The 26203-nt window shown below is 37.2% G+C and overlaps 2 protein-coding genes across 2 annotated transcripts; both read right to left on the reverse strand.

The window, feature by feature from the left end:
• Positions 1-947: 947 nt before the first annotated feature.
• LOC132543304 (uncharacterized) lies at positions 948-10002 on the reverse strand. Its single transcript, XM_060206793.1, has 10 exons — positions 9801-10002; positions 7038-7120; positions 6335-6631; positions 6064-6144; positions 4880-5014; positions 4173-4305; positions 3807-3958; positions 2714-2824; positions 1972-2256; positions 948-1265 (listed from the first exon to the last, which is right to left on the reverse strand). The coding sequence occupies exons 1-10, from the start codon at positions 10000-10002 to the stop codon at positions 948-950; spliced, it is 1797 nt and encodes a 598-aa protein (XP_060062776.1).
• A 3112-nt stretch (positions 10003-13114) lies between these two features.
• On the reverse strand, positions 13115-19664 carry LOC132543342 (uncharacterized). The gene is made up of 7 exons (XM_060206833.1): positions 19599-19664; positions 19081-19170; positions 16568-16732; positions 15188-15341; positions 14141-14421; positions 13709-13894; positions 13115-13234 (listed from the first exon to the last, which is right to left on the reverse strand). Exons 1-7 carry the CDS (start codon positions 19662-19664, stop codon positions 13115-13117), a joined length of 1062 nt encoding a protein of 353 aa, XP_060062816.1.
• Between the last annotated feature and the right edge of the window lie 6539 nt (positions 19665-26203).

The following is a 26203-nucleotide window of genomic DNA, read 5'->3' on the forward strand; positions in this document are numbered from 1 at the left end:
GAGTATAAACAGCTTGGTAGACGGGTCTGCACAGACCAAAGACAGGATTGTCCCTTTTATACTCGGTATAAACAGCTTGGTGGACGGATCTGCACAGACCAAAGACAGGATTGTCCCTTTTATACTGAGTATAAACAGCTTGGTAGACGGGTCTGCACAGACCAAAGACAGGATTGTCCCTTTTATACTCGGTATAAACAGCTTGATGGACGGTCTCCACCGACAAAAGAAAGGAATGTTCCTTTTTATACTGAGTATAAACAGCTTGGTGGAGAGTCTGCACAGACAAAAGAAAGAATCCGTTTATACTTCATGCTTCGTATAAACAACTGATTGGACAGTCTCCACAACCACATAGAGTATTGTCCCGTTTGCACCGTACAAGTCTGGAATTGACAGTCTGTTTTATACTTCATGCTTCGTATAAACACTGAGTGGACAACACAACCACGCCATCTTGTGTGTGTGTGTGTGTGTGTGTGTGTGCGTGTGCGTGCGCGTGTGTGCGCGAGGGCGAGTGTTGTTGGGTCTTTTAATACATGGACATTCTTGTCAGCATCTTCTGGTCTTTATTAAGGAACTTTAGCGTTTTGGAATCAAGTTCGGTTAAATTTTGGGGTCACGGCTCGTTTTCGAGTAGGATGGTATGATAGTGTCAATTTTAGGGTCTGACTTGTATAGAAGCTGTGATTTGTTGTCCTGTTTGGTAGTCTAGACAGGAGGAACGAAAAAGTAAAACAATAACTACACTTGATCTGTGTTTATTTAGTCAAATATCGCCAATTATTAACAAAAATATAAATATTTATGAAATATGTATAGATCTGATAGTGACTTGGTGTGTTCTACATGCTACATTTGGTGGACAGCCTTCAAACATAATAGACGGTCTTTCCTTTATGATGTACAAGTCAGAATGAGCACATGAATGTTTGCCTCTGTATCAGTTATTTCGCAGGGACTGTTGAGGGGTTAGTTGCCGTCCCTTTTGGAGGTTGTTTACACACATTTTTGTTTTTATCCTCTACAAGCGGCCCGGTTGTAAGTGTTTTCTGGTCCTTTCTGGGGGACTTTGATATCTTGGAATCTAGCTTGGCTGAATTTTGGGACCTTTGGTCTGGTTTTGGCGATGCTTGTATCTTTGGGTCAATTTTGATATCGGGTTTAGATGGAAGTGGTGGTTTGTCTTCTTGTTTGGTTACTTTCTGGTCGGTTTTGGGTTCCGCTGGTGTCTTGTCATCCGGTTTCAATGGATATTGTCCATCCTATAACACAGAATGCAGTGTCATAAAATATGCATGGCTATCATAAATGTTGAATAATAATAGAGATCGTGATTTGAACCTAATGGTCAACACGCTTCTACAAAACATGTCTGAGATCATGTGAATATATAACCTGATGGACGGTCTCCACAGAGAAAAGAAAGGAATGTTCCTTTTTATACTTGGTATAAACAACTTGATGGACGGGTCTCAACAGACAAAAGACAGAAACATCCCTTTTTATATTTAGTATAAACAGCTTGGTAGACGGTCCGACAAAAGAAAGGAATGCTTCTTTTTATACTTGGTATAAAGCAGCTTGTGAACGGTCTGCACAGAACAAAGACAGGATGGTATGTTAGTGTCAATTTTACGGTCTGACTTGTATAGAAGCTGTAATTTGTAGTTCTGTTTTGTAGTCTAGACAGGAGGAACGAAAAAGTATTTAATTATCAACACAAAACAATAACTACACTTGATCTGTGTTTATTTAGTCAAATATCGCCAATTATTAACAAAAAATATAAATATTTATGAAATATGTATAGATCTGATAGTGACTTGGTGTGTTCTACATGCTACATTTGGTGGACAGCCTTCAAACATAATAGACGGTCTTTCCTTTATGATGTACAAGTCAGAATGAGCACATGAATGTTTGCCTCTGTATCAGTTATTTCGCAGGGACGGATGAGGGGTTAGTTGCCGTCCCTTTTGGAGGTTGTTTACACACATTTTTGTTTTTATCCTCTACAAGCGGCCCGGTTGTAAGTGTTTTCTGGTCCTTGCTGGGGGACTTTGATGTCTTGGAATCTAGCTTGGCTGAATTTTGGGACTTTTGGTCTGGTTTTGGCGATGCTTGTATCTTTGGGTCAATTTTGATATCGGGTTTAGATGGAAGTGGTGGTTTGTCTTCTTGTTTGGTTGCTTTCTGGTCGGTTTTGGGTTCCGCTGGTGTCTTGTCATCCGGTTTCAATGGATATTGTCCATCCTATAACACAGAATGCAGTGTCATAAAATATGCATGGCTATCATAAATGTTGAATAACCTAATGGTCAACACGCTCCTACAAAACATGTCGGTGATCATGTGAATATATGACCTTGATCATTATTCCTAAAGGTCGAAATAAACTTTACTGAAAATTGAAGGAAGTTGCAATTTTGTAGTCTGTAAAGAGATGACACCAACAATTATGTGTTTTCCCAAACAGGTTGGATAGGAATATGAGTGTTCTGATAACGAAACGATGTATATGATTTGAAGTGATAATGTAGTTTGTGACAGTGTACATAGCACATATAAGGCAGAATTAAAACCATTATCATACATTAACAGTTTGCTAAATTACTTGATAATTCTTTGTCAGTTTGAAGTAAACCTATACAGTCGAACGTATTTGTCATTTTCAGACCACAAGTAGGATTTGTGTGACTAATTTTCTCACCTTTTCCTTCAACTGATACATTTCGCCAGCCATTTTCTCCGTCTCCAATTCTCCCTCGCTCACTCCTTCTTCAGAGTCTATACTAACGTCGCTAAGGCTGCTGTCTGTCGGCTGAAACACAACTCAATATGCTGTAATTCAGTTATTATCAATATCATAATTCTGTACGTCTGTCATTCTCCCTAACAAATGTATACATTCACGCGAAACAATTTGCAAACAAGTAAACAAATGCGAAGAAATGGAGAGATTTGCGAGGCGATTTAGTAGGACTAAGTGTAGATGAGAAAATGCAACCTTAGGTAGGGCGTGTATCGACTATTCCGTAATCCGGATCTATGAACTACCTCGTAATCCGGATCTATTGACTACCTGGTAATCCGAATCTATCGTCTACCTCGTAATCCGAATCTATCAACTACCTCGTAATCCGGATCTATAGACTACCTTATAATCCGGATCTATTGACTGCCTGGTAATCCGAATCTATCGTCTACCTCGTAATCCGAATCTATCTACTACCTTGTAATTCGGATCTTTCGACTACCTCGGAATCCGGATCTATCAACTACCCCCTTAATCCGAATCTATTGACTACCTTGTAATCCGGATCTATCAATTGCCTCCTAATCTGGATCTATCGACTACCTTGTAATCCGGATCTAGACTACCTTATAATCTGGATCTATCGACTACCTTATAATCTGGATATATAGACTACCTTGTAATCCGGATCTATCGACTACCTTGTAATCCGGATCTATCGACTACCTTGTAATCCGGATCTACCGACTGGCTCGAAATACGGATTGATCGACTACCTCGTCATTTGATCTGTCGACTACCCGTCATACGGATCTATATACTACCTTGTAATCCGGATCTATCGACTGGCTCGAAATACGGATTAATTGACTACCTCGTCATTTGATCTGTCGACTACCTTGTCATCCGGATCTATAGACTACCTCGTAATCAGAATCTATCTACTACCTCGTAATCCGGATCTATCGACTACCATGTAATCCGGATCTATCGACTACCTCGTAATCCGGATCTATCGACTACCATGTAATCCGGATCTATCGACTACCTCGTAATCCGGATCTTCGTCGGATTCGTAGTCGTCCAAGTCCATGTACATCAAATCCTCATCCGTTGACACCGACCCGTCAGACATGTCGTCATGTTTTCTTTTCTTCTCTGTGTCATCTCCGTCTACCGCGGGATCAATGTTTAGTCCCCCTGCAAATTAATATATTTATCGAAACTTTTTTAAAATCAATTGGGTCTCAAACCCGTCAGAAAGGTTAAAATCAAGGAATTAATTTAGCCCCAGTTTTTTTCCAAGTTTTCAACATTTTCTGTGTTTCAAATCTTACACAACAAAGCAATTTCATTTAAATCAATACAATTGATACCGACCACAGCATAAACTATTGAAGGTGAACATACTTACGGTGTTTGCTACACTTGATGAAATCCCTGATATCACTCTGTTTTTTAGTCGATATGTCGAAACCTAACATCTTGCACGTCACTTTCTTCAGGTTTCCCAGCAACGACGAATTAATCCGCTTTCTAGGGGATACCTACGTAACCAAATGGACAGCATAGCATCTATTTTAGCGAATTACATTTTTCAAAAATATTCCCCATTAATATCAACTTCTAAAGATTTATCTGAATCTTTTTCCAATACTTTGATCTTAGTTGGTTCGTTCTACTGTATATCTTTTTCTCCTATGATTTTATCTATTTGACCTTAATGATACATTGAAAGAACATGTGAAATAACAAAAATGAACAAAAGAAACTAAATATCTATTTTGTTATACAAAATGGCTAACTATCGGCATTTTCCTCCAAAAAGACTTCCATATTCAACACTCAATTAAGGATGATATTCCATTAATTTCTTTCATACCTTTAAAATATATTTTAATGTATAAAACCAAGAAGCCAATGGTAGTGTCGGCCATTTTGCTTTTCTAATCCGACTTAAAACTGAATGTGGAAATTACCAATCAATGAAACCTACATTAAGTAGGAAATATGAAGAAAAGACCCATTGAAATAGAAGTTCAATAAGTATATTGCTGTACGGACGGACATGTGGATGACGGACGAAGAGTGATTGACAGCCAATCATAAACATGTAACTACCTTTCGTCTTGATTCGATCTCCATCTTTTTCTCAGGAGATATGCTAGTGGTCTTAGCTTTCCGAGCAGACCTCCGGCTAGGCGCCGTCTTCGTGGAACCAGGTATGAGATCATGGACAATTCTCAAAAGCTCTACCTAAAACCAAATTTACTCATTCATTTATTCTATTTTGTTTTTTATTTTGTGTGATTTTTGTTTTGTTTTTGTTTTTGTTTTTGTTTTTTTTTGTTCACTAGATAGTTTAGAAAAAACTGTCAAGTCACAGACTATCTATTACCTTGTAATTGTTGAAAACATGTTTTCTCTGTCCTTCTCGAAGGTCCATTGCCTTCACACTTGTCGTACGTGTGACGTAGACAGAAAGTGTGACGTTATTTATGAACATTGAATGACTTCACAATCGGTCATGTTGCCTAATTTTACATGCAAACAAATTATCACTGTAAAATCATACAATAAACGCACTTTATTTCAATAAAAAAGAAATATATAATATTTTATTAGCCGTAAGGTTTCCAAAAGTAATGACTGGGAAAGCAGTGACATGAATTATTTTCCAACGCATGCCCACGCAAAAAAATCCCCGAATTTTTCCGGAAACACCCACAGTCCTTTATATTTTATAAAGTGGTTTTGCACCTAATTCAACGTAATTTTTGACAAGAAACGTGAAGCGTCACCAATTGTCACAAATTAAAAGCCAGACTCCACTATTTCATTTTGACGTGTGCCCTACTTGGGCCCAGGTCTTTGACCGTACCCCGTGACCAACGGACCAGCAAACAGCGTGTCATTGAACTGGGTTAACCAACTAAACATCAAATTAAATGAGCACGGCGATTTGCGATGAATTTACCAAATTATTAGGAGTCGTCTGCCAGCTCTCTTGACTTTCAAACATTTAAATAATTATTCCGCTGGTTTGAGTCATACTAGAACCTAGTTTTGAATTGATTTTAAAACTAATCATGTATGGGTCACTTTATTAAAACACGAAAAAAAACTAAGATTTTTGTATTTGGGTTATATGTAAATAAGGTCTGATATTCCTTCGAGAATAACTGTACCATTTCACTGAACTTGGCCAACAGATATATAAATAATAAGATCCAAACCAAATTAATTCTACCATTTTCTTATCTGTATACTAATGGGAACCACTGTAGAAAGCATGTCGTCCTTACCGTCAGCTCCAGTGGAAACAACACTATCTCCATCAGAAGTATCTGGAGTTTTGACACGGGTCCAACCTCCACCGTGGCCTCCTGTCGGTCAAATTAAGACACTTGAAACATTTGTTTAGATACAATGTTTTTAAATGTCTAATTAAAAATGTGAAGAATATTAAAAACAAGATAAATAATCACTCCTGTGTTGTCTACAGTTAGAGCTGTCATCTGTTGCTTTGTATAAAGTTATCATTTTTACTGTTGGGACGCAGAGACAAATACCAACCATTTTCTGTTGGATTAAATCTGATCCACTGATTTCTGTCTGTTGCTCTTTACTCGACACCGTCGTCACATTTTTCTCGTCTGCTCTTTTTTCCGTCCGGTCAAGCCCATCCTTCCGTTCGTCCTGTTTCCTTGGTGTCTTGCGTCCGTGCGGTTGAAGTCCATTTAGAAAATTCTCGGAAACACTGAGGGCGGCTTTGAGGCCAGACGTGAACATCTTTCCTATTCGACTGTCAAACACACTGGCAGCACCTATCTTTACTCTCTTCATGGTCTTACGCTTCGTCTTTGTCATCAGCTTTTCAATAACGTACAAAGGACACACAATGAATAATGCCTTTCAATACAAATTTAGAATTGGATACAATAGAACAAATAACGAATCAAACTACATCTTCCGACCCTTTCGTCTTTTTAGGACTCTTCAGTGATTTTATATGTAGAGCCTTAAATGTTGAAACTTTTACGGGTGACCGAAGAAAATGAAAATTGGTCAAAATATATGACCAAAGATAGATGAGGAGGGGGAGTGCACTTTTTCAAAAATAAAAAAGAACAGAAAAACAGTATTCTATGTCGAATGGCAAAGAAAATGTTAAATAATTTCATCTCTGGATATTCCACAATTTCGCCGTGGGTCGGTATCATTAAAATTACTAAAGATAAAAGTATTAATGAAATAATGACGTATATAGTAAACTCACTTTTTTCGGTGGTTTTTCCAGAATTGGAAACTGGACCTTGAGTTTCTCTATTCCGTACCCAGCGTACTCGTCTAAAGTGGAACCTGGTGACGTCAGAGTATATAGATATACAAGAGTGATATAACCGTGCACATAGTCGATTTTAACATATAATTATAAACAAAAGATCAGACACGAGTTATCTCCCGGGTTTTTAAGAGCAGTGGATAGCTAACCAAAACAAGGGAGACCGGCCAAAATGGTCATTTTGATCTGACTATAATATCGGGTCACCTCTTGAACAAATAAAAATAACTTTTCTAACCAAGCCCCCAATTCCTAATATAAACTACTATAGTATTATCAGTGTCATCACAACATCATGATTTCATATCAAAGATTCTCCATACTATCGAAAACTACCCCTCTCCCTACCGTCGATTTACTGTCCGTCCTTATACCGTCAATGTACCGGGTCTCTCCATACCGTCAATATACCGGGTCTCTCCATACCGTCAATGTACCGAGTCTCTCCATACCGTCAATATACCGGGTCTCTCCATACCGTCAATATACCGGGTCTCTCCATACCGTCAATGTACCGGGTCTCTCCATACCGTCAACGTACCGGGTCTCTCCATACCGTCAACGTACCGAGTCTCTCCATAGCGTCAATGTACCGAGTCTCTCCATACCGTCAATGTACCGAGTCTCTCCATACCGTCAATATACCGGGTCTCTCCATACCGTCAATATACCGGGTCTCTCCATACCGTCAATATACCGGGTCTCTCCATACCGTCAATGTACCGAGTCTCTCCATACTGTCAATGTACCGGGTCTCTCCATACCGTCAATATACCGGGTCTCTCCATACCGTCAATATACCGGGTCTCTCCATACCGTCAATGTACCGGGTCTCTCCATACCGTCAATGTACCGGGTCTCTCCATACCGTCAATGTACCGGGTCTCTCCATACCGTCAATGTACCGAGTCTCTCCATACCGTCAATGTACCGGGTCTCTCCATACCGTCAATGTACCGGGTCTCTCCATACCGTCAATATACCGGGTCTCTCCATACCGTCAATATACCGGGTCTCTCCATACCGTCAATATACCGGGTCTCTCCATACCGTCAATATACCGGGTCTCTCCATACCGTCAATGTACCGAGTCTCTCCATACCGTCAATGTACCGAGTCTCTCCATACTGTCAATGTACCGGGTCTCTCCATACTGTCAATATACCGAGTCTCTCCATACCGTCAATATACCGAGTCTCTCCATACCGTCAATGTACCAGGTCTCTCCGTACCGTCAATGTACCGAGTCTCTCCATACTGTCCGTCATCATACCGTCAATGTACCGTATATCCCCATTCCGTCCGTCCATACACTGTCAATATACTTCTGTCTCCATACCGTCCGTCCATTCTTTCCGTCATCATACCATCAATGTACCGTATATCCCCATTCCGTCCGTCCATACACTGTTAATATACTTCTGTCTCCATACCGTCCGTCCATACCGTCCGTTATCATACCGTTAATGTACCGTATATCTCCATTCCGTCCGTCCATACACTGTCAATATACTTCTGTCTCCATACCGTCCGTCCATACCGTCCGTCATCATACCGTCAATGTACCATATATCTCCATTCCGTCCGTCCATACACTGTCAATATACTTCTGTCTCCATACCGTCCGTCCATACCGTCCGTCATCATACCGTCAATGTACCGTATATCCCCATTCCGTCCGTCCATACACTGTCAATATAATTCTGTCTCCATACCGTCCGTTCATACCGATGATGTACTTCTGTCTCCATACCGTCCGTTCATACCATCGATATACTTTCATCTCCATACCTAAGATATACTGTCAGTCTCCATACCGTCGCTATGTCTGTCTCATACAAACAATATATTGTGCTGTCGGTCTCCATCGAAAGCGTCGACATCATTGTCGATATGCTGGTTTATAACATCAGCTAAAATATATCATACGGTAGTACATGTGCATGACTGTTAAGCAATACTTTATTTAAATGAATTATCTCCCTATTTGTCCTGTAGTATATAATTATATTATAAATCTACATTATCATCCTTCTGGAGCACAGCACCAAGGCAGTAGAAACAGTTACCAGCCAAAAATTTAAAAAGTCATTTCATACAAAAGATAAAAAGTGTAGAATAACAAACAAATAAGAAGCTGTATGCTCAGATTCACACACAAGACAGTTCACATATCGAGTGCAATCTACTGATAAACCTTCAATAAAGATTTTTTTTTCAAATTTGGCCGCTATTCTATCGTGGGTTAACTTTCAATATGTCAACAGTTTCCGTTCGATTGACGACGTATGACAGCGAGTGGTCCTCCCGAACGACCTTTCGGTCAGATGACGTAAAAAATGCGGCAAAAAGCTTATTTTGAAACAAGTGACAATTGTTTATAAGGCTAACTTAACTGTCACTAATGATCGTCAAATTCAAAGGAAAAATACACAGGGCCTAGATTATGGATTGTCAGTTCTGCTTGTTGCACTCTAACACCCCAACCCACCTGAACAAGTGAAACATGCCTTAAACGTTTACAGTCTACCTATGTTTATGTCATATGTATGTTTATTATTTCTAGAGCGCCCATGAAAGGAATCATTTTAGGGCACACGAGTATCTCATTCTAAATTTGAAAAAAGTGATAAAATAGGTTGGGTGTGGGTTGCAAAACGAAGTCTTCCTATTGGGTATCCATCACGCGCGACTTACCCGCCCAGGAATGTTTCGTTACGTTACCCACGACCGTGCACACGCCCGTCTCCACGTAGGTCAGCCCCATGTCCAGAAATCTGTTGGATGTCTTGATGGTATCATAGTACCCCAGAATGGCCCTACATGCTGGAACGGTGCTGAGATTCTTGAGGAGATGTGATTCTATTGAAGGAGAGGAGCGTTCCTTGGGAGACGACATGTCGATGTCAGGTTGGCTTGTTTCGCATAGATCAAGTGGTAAGACTTGCTACGTTAAAGTTTTCTACAACCGTGGGCGAATCCATCACATAAGAAATGGGGTAAGGATGGAATTAATTGTCAAGGTAGGAAACAGAAATGATAAAACTTGGTGATAGTTTTGTCTTTTGGCTTTCATATTTTGATTTTATTGAAGATATAGAACTTCAAATCCAAAACAGTTATCGCAGTTAAAATGACAAAATTTGCGGATGTATATATATGTGTGCGTGCTCATACACGTAAGTACACAATGGAATCGTCCATAAACTGAACTATACGTGTATATCTCGTGCGACATGAATCTATTTATAAGTATTGATTGAGACAAAGTGTTTTCACCAACTGAGCACTGTTCACATAATTACACATATCGTTTACTATATTATACCAATCATCCCGTAAGGTCGACTTACGTCATTTCTTTTCTATCTCGATCCCTACGATCAGTGATTATAGATAAAGAACGACTTTGTTTCGGATATTACATGAAATATGATGTAGTGATGATATCTAGCATTGTTTCCAGTGGTAATTGTAAGGGATGTTAAATGCTGCGAGTAAGTATTAAAAGACAAAACTCTTTTTCCTTGTCATTTTTCTCTTGTTCCTATTTTAAGTGATAGTAACAAACCCGACAACCATTCATGTTTTATGGCGGAATACTTTTTTTTTGCGTAAAAATTCTTGTAACAGACTTTGGTCGTACTAACACTATCGAAGAAGTTTCGAGAAACCTTTTGATACTTTCAAAATTTCAGTCTGATTTTGATAAATTTAACATGTAAACTCAATGCAATGTATGTTTATCGTCTGAAGGGACGTAGCGTTTCCTTGTTTACTTTCATATAATATTTCAGCCTTTTTGATCTTCCGTTCGACGCTACCTACCCGTGACCGTGTCCATAGGCAAGTCGCCCTGCCCGAATTGCTCTGGATGGCACGTAACGGGCCTCTCGTATGTTGTTCAGCGAGGTAGCCATCTGCTATTACAAGGAAATCTGCCACAAACAAACAGAGTAAACACTCTGACGCGGAGCTTGATATCATAAAGTTTCAAGATATATCTTTGGAAAACAATACATGTGTTTGCTCAGCAACGCTAAGACATTTAAATGTATAAGATTGAATTTCCGTCTTGTTTTGAAACAGATATTTGAAACAGCATGGCTACACTGAATTTTCATTATCTCAAACAATATTTCATTGGTGAAATTCTGTTTGATCAGCTAATTTTTTATCTTTTTTATTTGCCGTTTGGAAACTTGTGGCAAATAAAGAAATAGAATCATCTTTTAAAGTTATGAAACTTAGGACATAAAATATCAATTTAGAGGCTTAATATTCGAAGTGTGGAATGACATACACGGGGTTTACCTACCTATAACACCGATGTCAAACGCGAATATATGTAGATTCAACCTCCTGTCAATTCGAACAGGTTTCCGAAAAATTGATGTGTTATGTGCTAAGGACAATACATTTTAGCAATATTTTCAATGAGAATTAATGTGAAAATTATTAAGAAATAAAATTTTGCAACGTGAAATATGACAAGTTATTGGATTTGACATTGGAATTATATAGTTTTACGTGTGGCTAGTGGAGTGTTTGGTTGATTTGCTAGTTTCTAGTTGTCTCCCTTCGCATGCGAGTAGAATCGGCTAAAATATGCAGTACACAGTGCATGTCTCGCTTATCTCGCTTTATTTGGTATGGTAATTTTAAGCAAAATGCAAAATATGGTTTACGCCCTCTCCCCAATACCAAATTTCCATGTTAATTTTTATTATTGATATGTAAACACCATAGACATGTGGTTGTCATGTTTAGATATTTTTATTGGTGTATTGTAAATCTGAAATGCGACAATTTATCAAAAATATTTACTCCTCCCCAGGACGGAAACAAAAAATCATCTAATATTTTACATAACTTGTTTCAATATAACTACAGTATAAACGAAATGTTTAGTGAATGAAATAAACCATACAGACTTTTTAGCAATGATCAATTTTTTTACGAAGATATTGTCCCAAAAAGAAAAAAAATCGTGTTATCTATTAGATAGGTCTTGATGTCCGTACTACTTATGAAAAATTGAAATAAAAGTTTGAAGCCCTGCTTCTCTAGATTTCAGAGTCGCTGGACCGTAAAATCGGGAAGATGTTTTGAAAACAGTGTATATGTAAAATTGCCAACTATGTTTTGTTTTGTTTCGTTGGACCTGTGCTTTCTAAGCAACGGATCTAAACACACAACTTTACAGTAAAATGTTGTCGCCGCCGATGACGTCACTGCCGCCGGAAATCTTAAACCTTAGTTTCGCTTCCGCCACTTTTAATCACAGGCGAGAAAACTAGTTGATTTTTGCAACAAGCAAATATAAAATATGATAAAAATCCATAAATTTAATAAATGAGTTATTTTTCCTTCCGATTTTACACCCAATGTTAATCACCAAAAACATGATTGTTCAATCGATTTTACGTTTCAGTCATGCCTGTACCATTTACCGTCTTTCACACGATCATGTATCTCCGGCAGTTGGTTTAAACAGGGATAATTACGATGGTGATGACGATGTGTATACTGTAGACATGGACTTTGTTTTCATTCTGATATGGAAACATACAACGATATTAAATATTGATGCCAGAGTTTTAAGTAAAATGTTCGACTACAAAACAAATAATTTAATATGAGAAAATGATTAACGAAGATACACAGTACAACTTATATCACAGATTTCATCACAGCGATTGCTTTCCTCCAATCAGCATACTTATTTCAACGTCTGTTCAGCGTACCTCTGCTGACTCTCAGTCACAGGAAAATATCTGCATTTTCACTGTCAGATTTCGTAGCAAGACATCGCTAGAAAATTGAGCACATCGAGGAAATGTTCAGCTTATGAAGATGGTAGAAATTTGAGCGATCGGAGTTATCCGCCTACAAATTGTAAAATGCTAAATCCTACCACGGTTTTAAATATAGATCTAAGTTGGTGACCCTATAGAAAATGTCGCTTCTTTCGTCTGGATCGACAAACGGAAGTTAACTTAAATTCAGAGCTAGCCTTTGTTCTTCTTCCGTCCTTTCGTACTAGCAGGAGTGGTCGGTGCCTCGTTTGATGCTGTAGATTGCTTACCGCCAGCGTTATCTTTGGAGAATTTTTCACACATATTGTCATTCTGAAATGTAGAGAAAATGTCAGAACGCATTTGTTTTGTTATTGTTGTATATTTGCGTTTTGTGTTTGAAATCAACTTCGGAATGTAGATTGAATTGATGTCATTCATATTTGTTATACACATAATGATAAAATACAAACGGTGAAGGAATATTACTAATCTTGAGTTGTCGTGCCGTATAAAGAACGACAACTCTGCGAAGATACCATGCTAACTACGTATACCGTGCTTTAAGTCAAGATGTCTGTATCATTGAATTCAAGAAAGAGAACAAACAGAAAAAAATCACAGAATTATGCATGGAATCAGAATTTTCTGGGAAAGTGTCAAGTGTCAAACAAACAAATTTAAAAAAACTAAGTTGCAAGGAATTACAAAAATGTAAAAAAAAAAAATAATAACTGTAGGGTTAGAGGCTACTGACCATAAAGCCGGTAATGGTAAACCAGAAATATAGACATGAGTAACACTCACCCAGACATAGAAGGTTGCTGCTCCGCAACTGACGGCACGGATTTTGTCTGGTGTAAATTTGGACTGTAGTTCATCCACGCGTGATGCAGTTTGATCCGTCATATTGACCGTGTCGGCGTTTTTCACTTCTCGCATCAGGCTGTCTTTCCCGTACCGACCGAGTAGACACTGAACATCTGCCCATTCCTGTAGAAATAAATCAAATTAAATACAAACTACATTTAAAGGCATGAATATTATCTTTGTTTGAAAAGTAACTATCTTTTTCTGACCGTTTTCATAAAAATTGATCAGTGAATGTTGTCTGAAGAATCTTGGTCATTTTTATTTCGTCATTTTCCCAGCTATTGTTGGAAACCATAATGAAGATTAAATAAATAACCTGTCTTATATGTTGCTACTTGATCTTGGGGGCAAAATCATATTCTTTACCGTTAGTTTGTCCTCCTCGTATCCCAATATAAGGTAGGTTGACATCATGGTCTCATGAACGCCGTCTGGTGGATGGTGGTAGGAGCGAATCTCCGAGATGGTCGACTGGTCCATCTCTAGGATGTCGTGACGGTACGTGTCCAGCTCCGTCAGGTGCTGCCTTAGTTCACGGGCCCTCTCTAAGTAGTGTTGTAAATTGGACTGATACGGAGATTCCTCTACATTTTGTATGGCCTTGTCTAGTACTCCAGGGTGACGCCTCAGGATAGCATCCCGTATCTCTGTATACCGTTATATTATAAAACATTATATAACCTGTTATTTGTGTAATAACACCTAAAACATATTGTTTATCACTATACAGATATAATATGACCTAACGTAAATTTGATTGGCTGATGATTTATGCTGTTTCCATTTGAATTTTTGTTTTCTATTACAACAATTGCGAAAAAAAGTTTTTCCAACTTATATTAATCACTCTTGTCGGCCCGGATTGAAGCGCGCAAGGGGTCTTAGTGTGGAAGGAAAACCGATTACCACATGGTAGAGCATGTGACCCCACACCTTTATCACGTTCGTTCCGGGAATCGAACCCCGGACGCCTAGGCGAAAGGTGTACCGCGCAACCTGACCACCCTGTTTTCGTTGACGTCATCGTTTCATTACATCATTTGAGTCATACGTCTTCAAAAAATAGCTTTAGAGTTTGAATGTTATAAACATTGTGAACAGATTTACACGACTTTAAAGAGGCTCAGTAGCATGCAAAATTCTAAGACTGTTTCATTTCATTTGGATGGAAGCTCCTAAAGAACCTCGATAGAAAGTCATTTCAATTAAAGAGTCTCTAACATATGTCATTCAACTGACAATGAAAAAGAAAAAATAATGTATTACCGGTAAGTTACTGGATGAAAGCAGTGACGTACGAAAATCAGACAAACGGGATCCTGCCCTGACCTTTCCTGAGAGTCAAGTCGCGAACTTTCACAATAACGCAGTTTCGAGGGTATTAAGTTGAATCGTTTATACATCTTTACTGACCTTTTCTTAACAAGAGGTAGGAGAGTTTCTCTTTGGCATCCGTTAAGTCTCCATTATCTTCCAACTTGTTCTTCTCAAATGCTGTAATGGCGTTCTCAAGCTCTATCTCATCCTTACCATCTGTGGCTTGCCAAAGCTGTTCTCTGATGCGTTTCTGGGGGGAATCGATACGATACACAGTTATTTGATATATATACACTACGCTGTTTACTGCAGATATGAGCACGATGTCTGCACGATGTGCACACGATATATGCACGACAGGAAAACTAGACGAATTGGCTATCGCACATCTGTGCGCACGTTGTGCGGTTCTATCGAACAGATGTGTGATTCTATCTTGGTTGATATAAATTTAGAAATTAATATTATAGATAAGTATGGATTAGGATAAATTTATCTTCTAAATATATGAGAGCACAGCTAAACTTATTTCCTCATTTTGCCAATCATCTATATATGTAGGTTAGACACAATAGTTATATGGTAGTACACTCGTTATTTCGAGTGTTTTATTTACAAAGTACCACACGTGACTAGTCTTTGTGTACAGCGACGGATCCTATATACATATATATGTATGTAAACAGTAAAAGGACATCTCTTTTCGTCTTGGCAATGAATCCTCTAAATTATCTTACTTACTTCCATTACTTCTGTGTTACTCACGTTTCTCTAACTTTTTGTAAACGTTTACTCACGTAAAGTTTAAGTGTCGGGTTTGTTACGGGAGCCGATACAGGTTACATATCCGAACCTGTCACGTACATACCCGTGTACAGTTATTTTTTGTTGCGTGCGTGCGGACGATGCGTGCGATGTATGTTTTTGTGCGTTACCACAACTGTATTTACAAACTGAATAAACTCACTACATTTTCGCTTTGCTATGACTTCATAATCCATGGTGTAAGTTCTTTATCGCATTTTCGTTTATCCGAAAATCAAGTCATCCATGCGTAATGGATTTCAAAGCGATTTTCTTAAAAAACCCTCCTGACACTGACCGAGCCAATCTGTCGCGAGGTGGATACATTTTGTATTGTCAGTTGCCATCCGTCATACGACATATGCGTCTTAGTTGATTTCCAAAAAATACAATTGCAATATTATTTTCATTTCGTTTAGATGTAATTAAACGGCTTTTTACCTTTTGTGTTTCCTCAGGAAATAGACCAAACCAGAATTGGCGGTTTTCGTTACACGTTTTACTGTATACTTCTTCATATGTATCTGTAACATGTATCTCTTAGTGATATTTTCTAGAAAGTTCTTCTCATCATGTCGATATCTTGCAGGTACCATTTTCGTCGGTCAAAAGCAGTCTAAAGTGATAACAATGTCTTATTTAACTTGAAAGTGCTTTGATACACATACAAACCTTGTAACCTTTCTCGTTGACTGATTGCCGGTTGCTTTTGTCACGCTTGGGCGGGGCCTGACGTCTGCCATTGCTCTTGTGTGTGTTGTTGGATTGTCCGCCCCTGCCTGTACCGGAAGTCCGGTTACTTCCCTTACTGTTGCTGGTGCTATTCACAGACCGCTTCTGTAACACCAGAACCAGTATAAGAATAAAAAAAAACTTATAAATATTTTATAGACATTACATATTTCTGCATCTTCGTTTAGTCATTATGATATCCAAAAATTACAGAAATGCAGAAGAACAGTTTGTTTACAATTTATGATGACAACAGACATGAATAAGCTTACAAAACATAGATGGAATTGGATGCAAATCTTTTCTGACAAAATCTTAAAAATAGAATCGATGTTGCTTTCCAAATAGTTATGTTATATATCAAAATCAAGGTTGTAGGATAGCATTGTAATTCCATTTTTTATCCTATCTTCGAATTATGCGTTTTGTTGTTCCGGTTGCTAAGGGACAACAGCTTCGTCATAGATTGAAAAGACAGGCAAATGTATAGCACAATTTGAAAACCATATCGTAGAGCCAAATGATGGATTAAACTGCTTCAAACAGCTTGTCTCTCCTTCTGAGACTCGTCAGTGATAAATTATGTGAACTAAATGGATATTTCGGGGCAGAAGAAATTCTCCCAAACCAATGCGGTATACGTACCTGGGCGGTGTATCTCAAGGTGGTTTATAATATAAATAAATCAAGAAATTTCGATAAAGATGGCGATACATCATAAATATATTTATATAAAGATGTGCAGATTATCTAACACACATTCTACTGCATTCTATAAATTTCCGATACGCTTGCACGTGACAGTAAACTAATACAAACCTGCCTGGATGGCTCCGGATAGTATAATCAGTATTGTGTTAGAGAACGTCTCACGAACCCATAGTCAGACAAAATATATCGATACTGAGCGAAACTGATGTCTAGAGTCACACAATTATTATAGTAACACGAATATCTACATCAAATATTCATTTACACTATTACTGATGAAATGATGCCGTATTAATTTGAAGTTTTCATAAAAATTGTCAACACCGGAAATCAGTTTAATTTCTTAAGCACTCTTTATGTGATATTTCATTAACGTATTCATAGCCTCTTTGTGACTGAAATGTCAGTAGGAATGATTTATTTTCTAAAATTAATACAACTACAATTATCTCAAAGAAGTTCAAGTTTAGCTGGGAGATCCTGCAAATTGTTCTTTTCACTTGGTACAATGAAACATCTCATGGGTTCCAAATATTTTATATTCCGGGAGTATTCAGTGAAGCTTGGACAACGAGGACACTATCCGTCACCTCACCTCTTTAACATTCATCGAATATTTCAGAATTGTATTCTTTTTAGAAACATCATTTCAATCATAAAGATTTCCGAAACAGGCTGGGACCATTTGAAGCTCAGAGTAAAAACTTTGTGTGACACATTTTTATATTAAGGTGGCTTCTTCGCCATATCATAACTTACTCAGTTTGAGGGTACAGATCGTACCATTTTAACACGACACATTGTGATGCAGTGGAAACTACACAAATTGGGTAGTTAGTTTAAACATATTTTATTAGTATATAAAATTTCAAAGGGATTAGTCAATAAGTTTTGCCAATTTGTCAGTGACTTCTCCCAAAATAAGACTTACAATTACATTTAACAATAGTCACATGATGAAAATGAGAAGAGAGTCTATTAAAATCAGTATTTTCTAATACTAAAAAAACATAAGCAAGCATTGTTCTGACGACCACGTACACAGTGCAACCATATCAACATTACGTTGTGTGGGGAAACTACGTATACTACTTACTGTACATAAAGTATTTTTTGCGGATGTGTTGTTTTCAAGGTACTGAGAATACACATTGTTTAACCAAACGGAACACTAATTCAAAACGAATTTGTCTTTCAGTAAGACTTGAAAAGAACAGCACAGAGGGAATGGGATCGATAACACTATACAGATAATTGTACTTCCGGTAACACCTGGAAACCCCCACCACGGGAACGGTAAGTAAAGTAAAGTAGGACGAGGGAAGGAAGGGTAAATGTTAATAAACGAAATGAGATAAAACCGCTATTGGTAAAGGAAAGATGATAGGAGATTAAAGGAAAGACGAGGAACATGCACTTATATGAAGTTTGACAAATTGATAATGGATGGGTAGAAACAGGTTCATGCATTTATAAACATCTTCCTTGGTAGATTTTTAGTTCTGCTGTTGCTGGAAAATCGTATCTCTGTTTACAGAAACTTGTCCATTTCTACATACACAGTCTTTGATAAGCATAGATGTTTTCTTGGGTAGGCAAGGGGGAAAGCTCATAGTACAAAGTAGGTTTCATTTTTATGTACAGAAATGACATGCGCTTTGTAGATAGATCTGGATATAGATTATATTCAAGACACACATACCCACACCAGAATTTCACGTGAACACCTGATTCCACCTTACCCGTTTCGATGAGATGTCATCAGTATTGTGATTTATGTAACTAGTTTCCTCATTTTGGTTTTCAACTATTGACACGTTGTCCTCGGAAGGCTGTAGTAATTTGGTCAATAACGTTACATGATGGTTAATACATGTTATTCATATACAGTCGAACTCCGTTATCTCGAACTCGTATAATTCAAAGGCCCCGTTTAATTTGAAGCAATTCGTCAGTCTCTGCCAAACTTTAAACAAAACATTCGAACTCACTTAAATCGAATACTCGGTTATCTGGAAGTTTTCCCATGGTCCCACCAAGTTCGAGATAACGAGGTTCGACTGAATTGGAAGTTATATCTACATATACTTTTAAAATTACAGGCAGTAATTCTGCAAACTTCATCTTGGTTTAGAATGTTTTATTCAAAGCAAATGAATAAATCGTTAGAAATATTATATCACCACAATCATGGAACAAACTCGGAAATAAAAATTCAGAACAACATTTTTAACATTCAATGTATACTTTGCGGACCTACCTGGTTTGTCCCAGTCCTACGTTTTTGCGCGGAGTCATCTGTGTCCTTAGAACCACCACATCCCATACTGGATAATGACGGATGGCGTAGGATGATGTCTCACTGTGTACTATAAGCTGTCGTCATGGTAACCTACGAAGTAATACAGGGTATAGATGAATACGAACCTGTATAAAATATCATATGAACCGAGTTCTGATCACTCTTATGTAAAATGACACGGAAATATAAACGTGTTTCACAACAAATAATTTAGACTCGGAAAATAAGGACTATATTTACGAGTTGATATGTTTGACTGCAATACTCCGAAGACAAAGAGATCATGGACCACCTGCCTGACCTCCAGCGTTGTGTTTGACAGTAAGCGGATAAAACACAATAACATTTTATATGTCTGGTTTGGTTACTTAGGAAGGGACTGTCAGGTATCTCTTTGCTGTTTAAGGTTATAGCAAGGTCAGGGGTCATTAAATATCAATAAGTATACATGTGATGTGCTTACTGGTGAAATTTATTGATCTACTCAGTCTAGATGGAGTGTTTACTTCTTTACAACTGTAAACAGCAGACACAAACTCTTCTGATTTATAACACCCCGCCCCCTCCCCTTGTACGACTTTAAAAAAACATGGGGATCATTTTTTTCGATTATGAATAATATCAATGCATTATAGAAAACAAAAGATTTCAGATAAGTGTGTTCTTATCGTATTTGAATAATCGGAAACTTAAAAGAAAATAAAAGAGGGGGGAAGGATGGCGGGAGGGGGGTTAAATGCATACATATCACTTTATTGAAAGAACCATTTTCTATCCCAAAATACTTGCACTATGTTACTACTGTGAGCGAGAAATACATAAATACATCCCAGGTTCAAGAAAGAGAAAAACAAAAAAAGAACGGACATACGTGGAAAATGAAAAATAAATATAATATAGGAAATCAAAATGCATTTTGTAAAAATAAAATCTATGCTGCTTCAAGTTTTCTACGAAACCGTGAAATTGGAAACTCCGGGTGGGGTAGGGGGAGGCATTGCAGATTTTTAAAAATAAACTGCTCAGATGATATACGTAATATGCAAACAAATTACTTGTGATTTCTAGAGCCATCCTTACAGTACTGATGCTCGTAGTTCTGAAGCTCTGGGCATCGGCTAGTATTACTTATTAGACACCTGTTGGTGTACTGCTACGGATACAGCAATCACCATTGCTTTCTTTTCTTCTTAAACATGATTTCGTTTGAATGGACACTGACCACATTGTATGTTGTGTGCTGGCTATAAAGATTATGCTGAATTTTTGAAAGGGTGAAGAGAGAACAAAGTGGCGAGTCACTCGTCCAGGTTGTGTATTCTATTTATCCAGCAACAGTGATTGAAAATTAGACTTTCGAAACTTCAACAGTTTGTTGTTAAATCTTTGTTCACCTGACTTTGACGTTACGCTGAAATTTTGCCTGATGACGTACGCCAAACTAATTGCTCAGCGCCGAAGTATAGTTTCAAACTTCTAAGGATATAAAAGCGATTTGACGAATTTCGTAGATAAACTTGTTCATTACAAAATATAAAATTGATTACATGTTAAAATGTAATATGTAAAGTATGTATAATCAGAAGGTAATTCTGTCGAATTGATGCACGTGCTAGAATGCAACTACTTTTCGTCACTGCCGAATACAGAAAAGATTTTTGTTCCAGGTGCACTCCGACAATGACAACGTCACTTGCAGAACAAACATCCATGGCCGTGCAATGGTGAGTATAGTAGCTATTTGGTGGCACTATTGCTAATGAATGTATCATTGTCATTCCACTTTATCAAGATCCCAGCCCATTCCATCCATATTTCACACAAAGTAAACGGCACAAATGGTCCCCAGCAACTGCCAGTAGAGATAACGGTATGTGAGGTATCGTTTTGTCCGATTCGATGTCCTAGCCAAGTATCACCATTAAAAATGACCGCTTTGTAGTCATTTAAATTCTATTGATCGGCCATTATGTCGCCCATAGTTCTATGTTGTGTAGAAAACCGTATTTACCGTTAAAGGACGATATGAATTTCAAGGGCTCTGTAAACAGACCAACCAAATACGGCCATCGTTTCAGGATTGAGTCGTTCGATACAACTCTAGAATCTATTACATGACGGTTTGAAATTCCGGTTCATTTAACTACAAAGAATTTGATATGATGTTTGTTGAGACATCTCTACAACGCTTTTACTGTTAAGACTTAAGGTAATGATCCGAACAATGGTTTAGTATCTTAAATGTAATTGTCACATTTCTCTCATTGCTAAGCATGAAAACTAGCTAACCATATTTAGGGGTGTGTCGGCAACTGTTTCTAAATCTTCAAATCCAATTTCATATCAAGACTAATTTCGCCCCCTGAAAGTACAACTGGAACATGATAAGTGAGTTAGGAAGGATTTTCTCACAGGTATCAAAAAGTGCGTGACAAGCTCTTTTCTATGAATTAAAATGATTCATTGACCTTGTCGAATGTATCAGACATAGACATATCCGATAATTTAGAATCCCCTTGCTGAGGACTAGCCACAAAGAATTACATAGAGGACCAATTACTTTAGATTTTTACATCATTTTAGACATAGTGATGTATATATATCAATTGCAGTTTGTAAAATACCAACAAAAGAATTGTAAGTGTGACCAGGAGACTACATCCAACTTTATATATAATTTTAGCTATGTTTCAATATCAGTTTGTACGCCCAAAATACATTTGCAGTGCCCAGTATGTTTAAACGAAAAACTGTTTCACAGCAGCCCGATGTTGACACCATTGTCTAATGTGCTATCCCTGTCTGTTAAATAGTATATTATTTCGCTAAATATGTTGAATTTCTCGACAAAGTCTCGATACACAGAGTACAATACTTAGTAGTTATTTATTTTAAGATATCTATCCTAAATTTCGTCATTGGCACTCGTACAACATGTTTACATAGAACGTTGTGCTCTTGGGGTGTAATTTACGACCTACTGAAAGTCTATAAAACACTTAAACTTTAACGTGAAAATAACTTTTTAAGGCACATTAACTAGTTGAACATTTTAAAATTATCAAGCTTTTATACAATGTTTACTGGTCCTCAACTCTGTTATTGCCAACATTCAAATTTTTGTGCGCGTCTGCTTCATTTTACTTTCAAATAACGAAAATGAATTCAGATTGTACAAAAGACACACAAATGAATACAAATTTAGACTTAGATACGGTAGAAACAAATAATTCATAGATAATCCTTTCTTACTTCTAATAAATGAATTTTACCTATCCAGTCAATACATTTACAACGAGAAAGATTAGATTGAAAGATATGAATTGAACGTTAAAAACAGGACAGACAAACTGTAGTAGATACAGGACACGTCGGACTGAAACACGTCATACAGTACAGAATGTAACTTGCGAAAATATGTAAATAACGTCTAGTTGTAAATTATGTATTAATGGATGTATTCAATATCTATTAAGTAGACTCTAATGCAGACCATAATAATCATATAAAACAATGGCGGTCGCTTACGTGATAGGGGTAGGTTCGAAATATTCAACAATGTCAGCCTGAAGGAGGGCTGTTTTACAGGCAGTCGGGTAACTATGGACCTGGTTTTCGTGCTTTGAAGTGTGTCTGATAAAGCTGGTGATATTACACGGTCCCCAACCCAGGCAAAACAGGACGTAATTTATTCTATATTTCGTATCCGTTTTATCTCCGATTCCGAAAATGTATGAAAGTGTGAATTATTTTTTTAATATTAAGATGAACATCACAAACTCATAAACACGCCCGATATGTGATTTATGGAATTCCCGTGAATACATCAACACGGATTTCTTTGATTTTGAGGTTGGCTATACACCTATATGTATACAAGTAGCTGACTTTTACAGGTGTAACGCACCTTGATACATACACCTGTATTTATATGCCACAGCACGCTATCATATTGAACATTATGTAAGCCCATGTATTACACAAAATTTAAACAGTTCCTTGTACTTTTCCACATATAAACCATGCATAAACAGAAAGGGCAATGTTTTGAACTTTTGCCAATTCAAAACATGTATATCAATTACTTAATTCTAACCGAGTACCTCGAGACATATTGATGTGACTAACTTTCCCTTTTAAGTTTCTCATTAATATATTTACTTTGCCATTAAATCCGAATTTCTATTCGATTAAATCTTGTTTGAATGACAGACAAAATCTTCATTGATTTGTTAATATGCCTTCTGCCTTAACGATTTAATTTCCATAAAGGATGGTGCTATTTTTCTTTTATATCTTGTCCAATTGATGAAATAGCATTATAATTCATGTCCTTTTGTAGGTGAAAATAAATGTAGGGTAGTTATTTGTTTGTACCCATAGCGACGTGTTATTGTTGTTGTTAATGCGATGATTCGTAATAATTTCGCTTCACATACGTGTTCACAACAATTAAAAGGGAGCATACTTGTTTTAAAGTAATTTGTCTAGTCCACAATGACGAAGATAAGAAAAAAAATGGGACGAGATCCGAGATGTAAGGTTCGATCTCAATTCGAGACAGATTTGTGTGAGTTCACGGATAGTCGTGTAACCTCCTGGTTGTGTCCTTGGACAAGAAACCAATTGCTTCAGGTAACACGATGCGAACCTATCGTATGATAATCCTTGAGCCATCGCCCAGTTACTACAAGAAGACCCCACCTCAAAATGACCCTAGCTGGCAATAAACACAGAAATCTGTAATAAAATGACATCTTTCAACATTATAACGACATTCTTGGGTCCAATTATCTTGGCTCTCTACTGTACGTCTGTTTTCTACAAATGACTTAATGGCATCACATTTTTTGCAGGATATATGATGCCATTAGGGGAGTTTTAAAAGTGAATCTTATCGAATCAACAACTCCTCATTTTGTGTAAACACCGCCATTAATCATTTCAGTAGATCTGTCAATGCAGTAATGGAGTAATGACGTAACCTTCATCGCGTGATAGTAATCTTAAGATATGTAAACAAGCTATGATGTCATACAAATTATACTCAAACAACTTTTTATTATTTGACTTTCATTTTGTGTCGTGTTTTCCTGATTTGTTTTCCTTACATAGCAACCCTTAACACTAAATTTCATTGCATACAAGTATTACGTGCACACCTTAAATGTGAAGAGTTTGCCGTCTTATTTTTTACTAAGCCAGAGCATATTTCCATCTTTGACATTAAACATGTCAATATTATCTTTGCTGTGGAGATTGTTAATGTTTTAAAACTAGAGACTTGGTATTCTCTTTCTACATGTGAAGAGATTTGACTCAGTAGCAATGAAAAAACAAGAAAAACTAAACATCAGAGGAAATATTTCCCATCTTCCTCTCATTGTCAGCTCTTATAATCAGCTGAATTTCTCAACCTGTCTTCTTTTCTATTGCTAGGAGTCCGTTTTCTATACCTGACCTGTGAGCTCGAATAACAAACGAAATCTCACGTTATGAATGTTTCAGTAATGTACCACAATACCGATAAATGTTTCCACACCAACTACCTCATATTCTTCAAAACTGACAGAACCTCATCAATCAGAAGATTATAGGACAATGGCGTGTACCTGTATAAAACCAGTGCTTTGTGTAATAAGATATAAGTATTTATCTTTATGGATTAGTATAAGTTAGTTCAGATTTAAATACGTCAGTCTTTAACAATAAAAATGGTCAACGATTCGATATGTCAAACAGAGAACGGATATCATTTAGAGTTTGAAAACAAGATAGGCAAGTGAAAAGCATGTTACAACACCAGATGATATCAGCGACTTCCGTGAAAATCAGAGTGGCGTTGAAAATGAAACAGCATGTACAAGTCTGGCATAAGTTTTAATGTGGAAGGAAAGATAAATACCCTTTTAAACATCGGCTACAAATTTAAATAAAATACCAACAAAAAATTGAATCTTCATATAAATCGATCATCAGTCCTTAGAACAATAGTTTTGTTACCTAGGATACATATTTAGCTAATTAAACACAACAAGAAAAAAATCAACAAGACGGCATAATCCAAACACAAATTCAATAAAAACTTGGCCAAGTTAGGAACAAAAGAACGACTTTCACGGAGACTCAGAAGTATAATGAGGACACAGAACTATTAATGACCATGCAGAACTTACTTATAGAATTTAACATACATAATGATCCCGTGGAATAAAATTCTACAATAAGAAACTCATTTTGTTTTGCTTTATTGAAAAATAAGTGCTTAATTCTTTCACATGAATAGAAATAGGCACCAACTTAATGAAGCATGATGGCCGTTGGTTTGTGAATAGTTTCTATCAGGGGGCTTTTTAAAAAAAATCATCTGATGATAGATATCGAATGTGAAAAGGTCTTTTTCAATATTATGTGAAAGTGATATGAAAAGAAGGATTTGATTATTTAAGGTATTATGTGTATGTCACATTTAACTCTTGGTCGGAGTTTCCTATGAAAACCCGACACCTTTGACTTTCTTTGGAGCACTTGTCAATAGGACCGGTGTTCAGTTTCTGTTCATT

This window comes from Ylistrum balloti, unplaced genomic scaffold, assembly GCF_031769215.1.
Source record: "Ylistrum balloti isolate Yb309-2 unplaced genomic scaffold, AGI_CSIRO_Ybal_v1 Utg369752, whole genome shotgun sequence".
Lineage (NCBI taxonomy): Eukaryota > Metazoa > Mollusca > Bivalvia > Pectinida > Pectinidae > Ylistrum > Ylistrum balloti.

Bases quoted from the DNA above. Each gene is read 5' to 3' on its own strand.
- LOC132543304 (XM_060206793.1), bottom strand. From the start codon at position 10,002: ATGTCGTCTCCCAAGGAACGCTCCTCTCCTTCAATAGAATCACATCTC. The intron at 5,015-6,063 runs GTAAGGACGACA...ATTTGGTTTTAG, and splicing joins TGTTTCCACTGGAGCTGACG to GTAGAGCTTTTGAGAATTGT. The intron at 4,306-4,879 runs GTAGTTACATGT...TTGGTTACGTAG, and splicing joins AGATCGAATCAAGACGAAAG to GTATCCCCTAGAAAGCGGAT.
- LOC132543342 (XM_060206833.1), bottom strand. From the start codon at position 19,664: ATGGGATGTGGTGGTTCTAAGGACACAGATGACTCCGCGCAAAAACGT. The intron at 15,342-16,567 runs GTTTGTATGTGT...GATTCCCCCCAG, and splicing joins TCAACGAGAAAGGTTACAAG to AAACGCATCAGAGAACAGCT. The intron at 13,235-13,708 runs GTGAGTGTTACT...TCTACATTTCAG, and splicing joins CAGCAACCTTCTATGTCTGG to AATGACAATATGTGTGAAAA.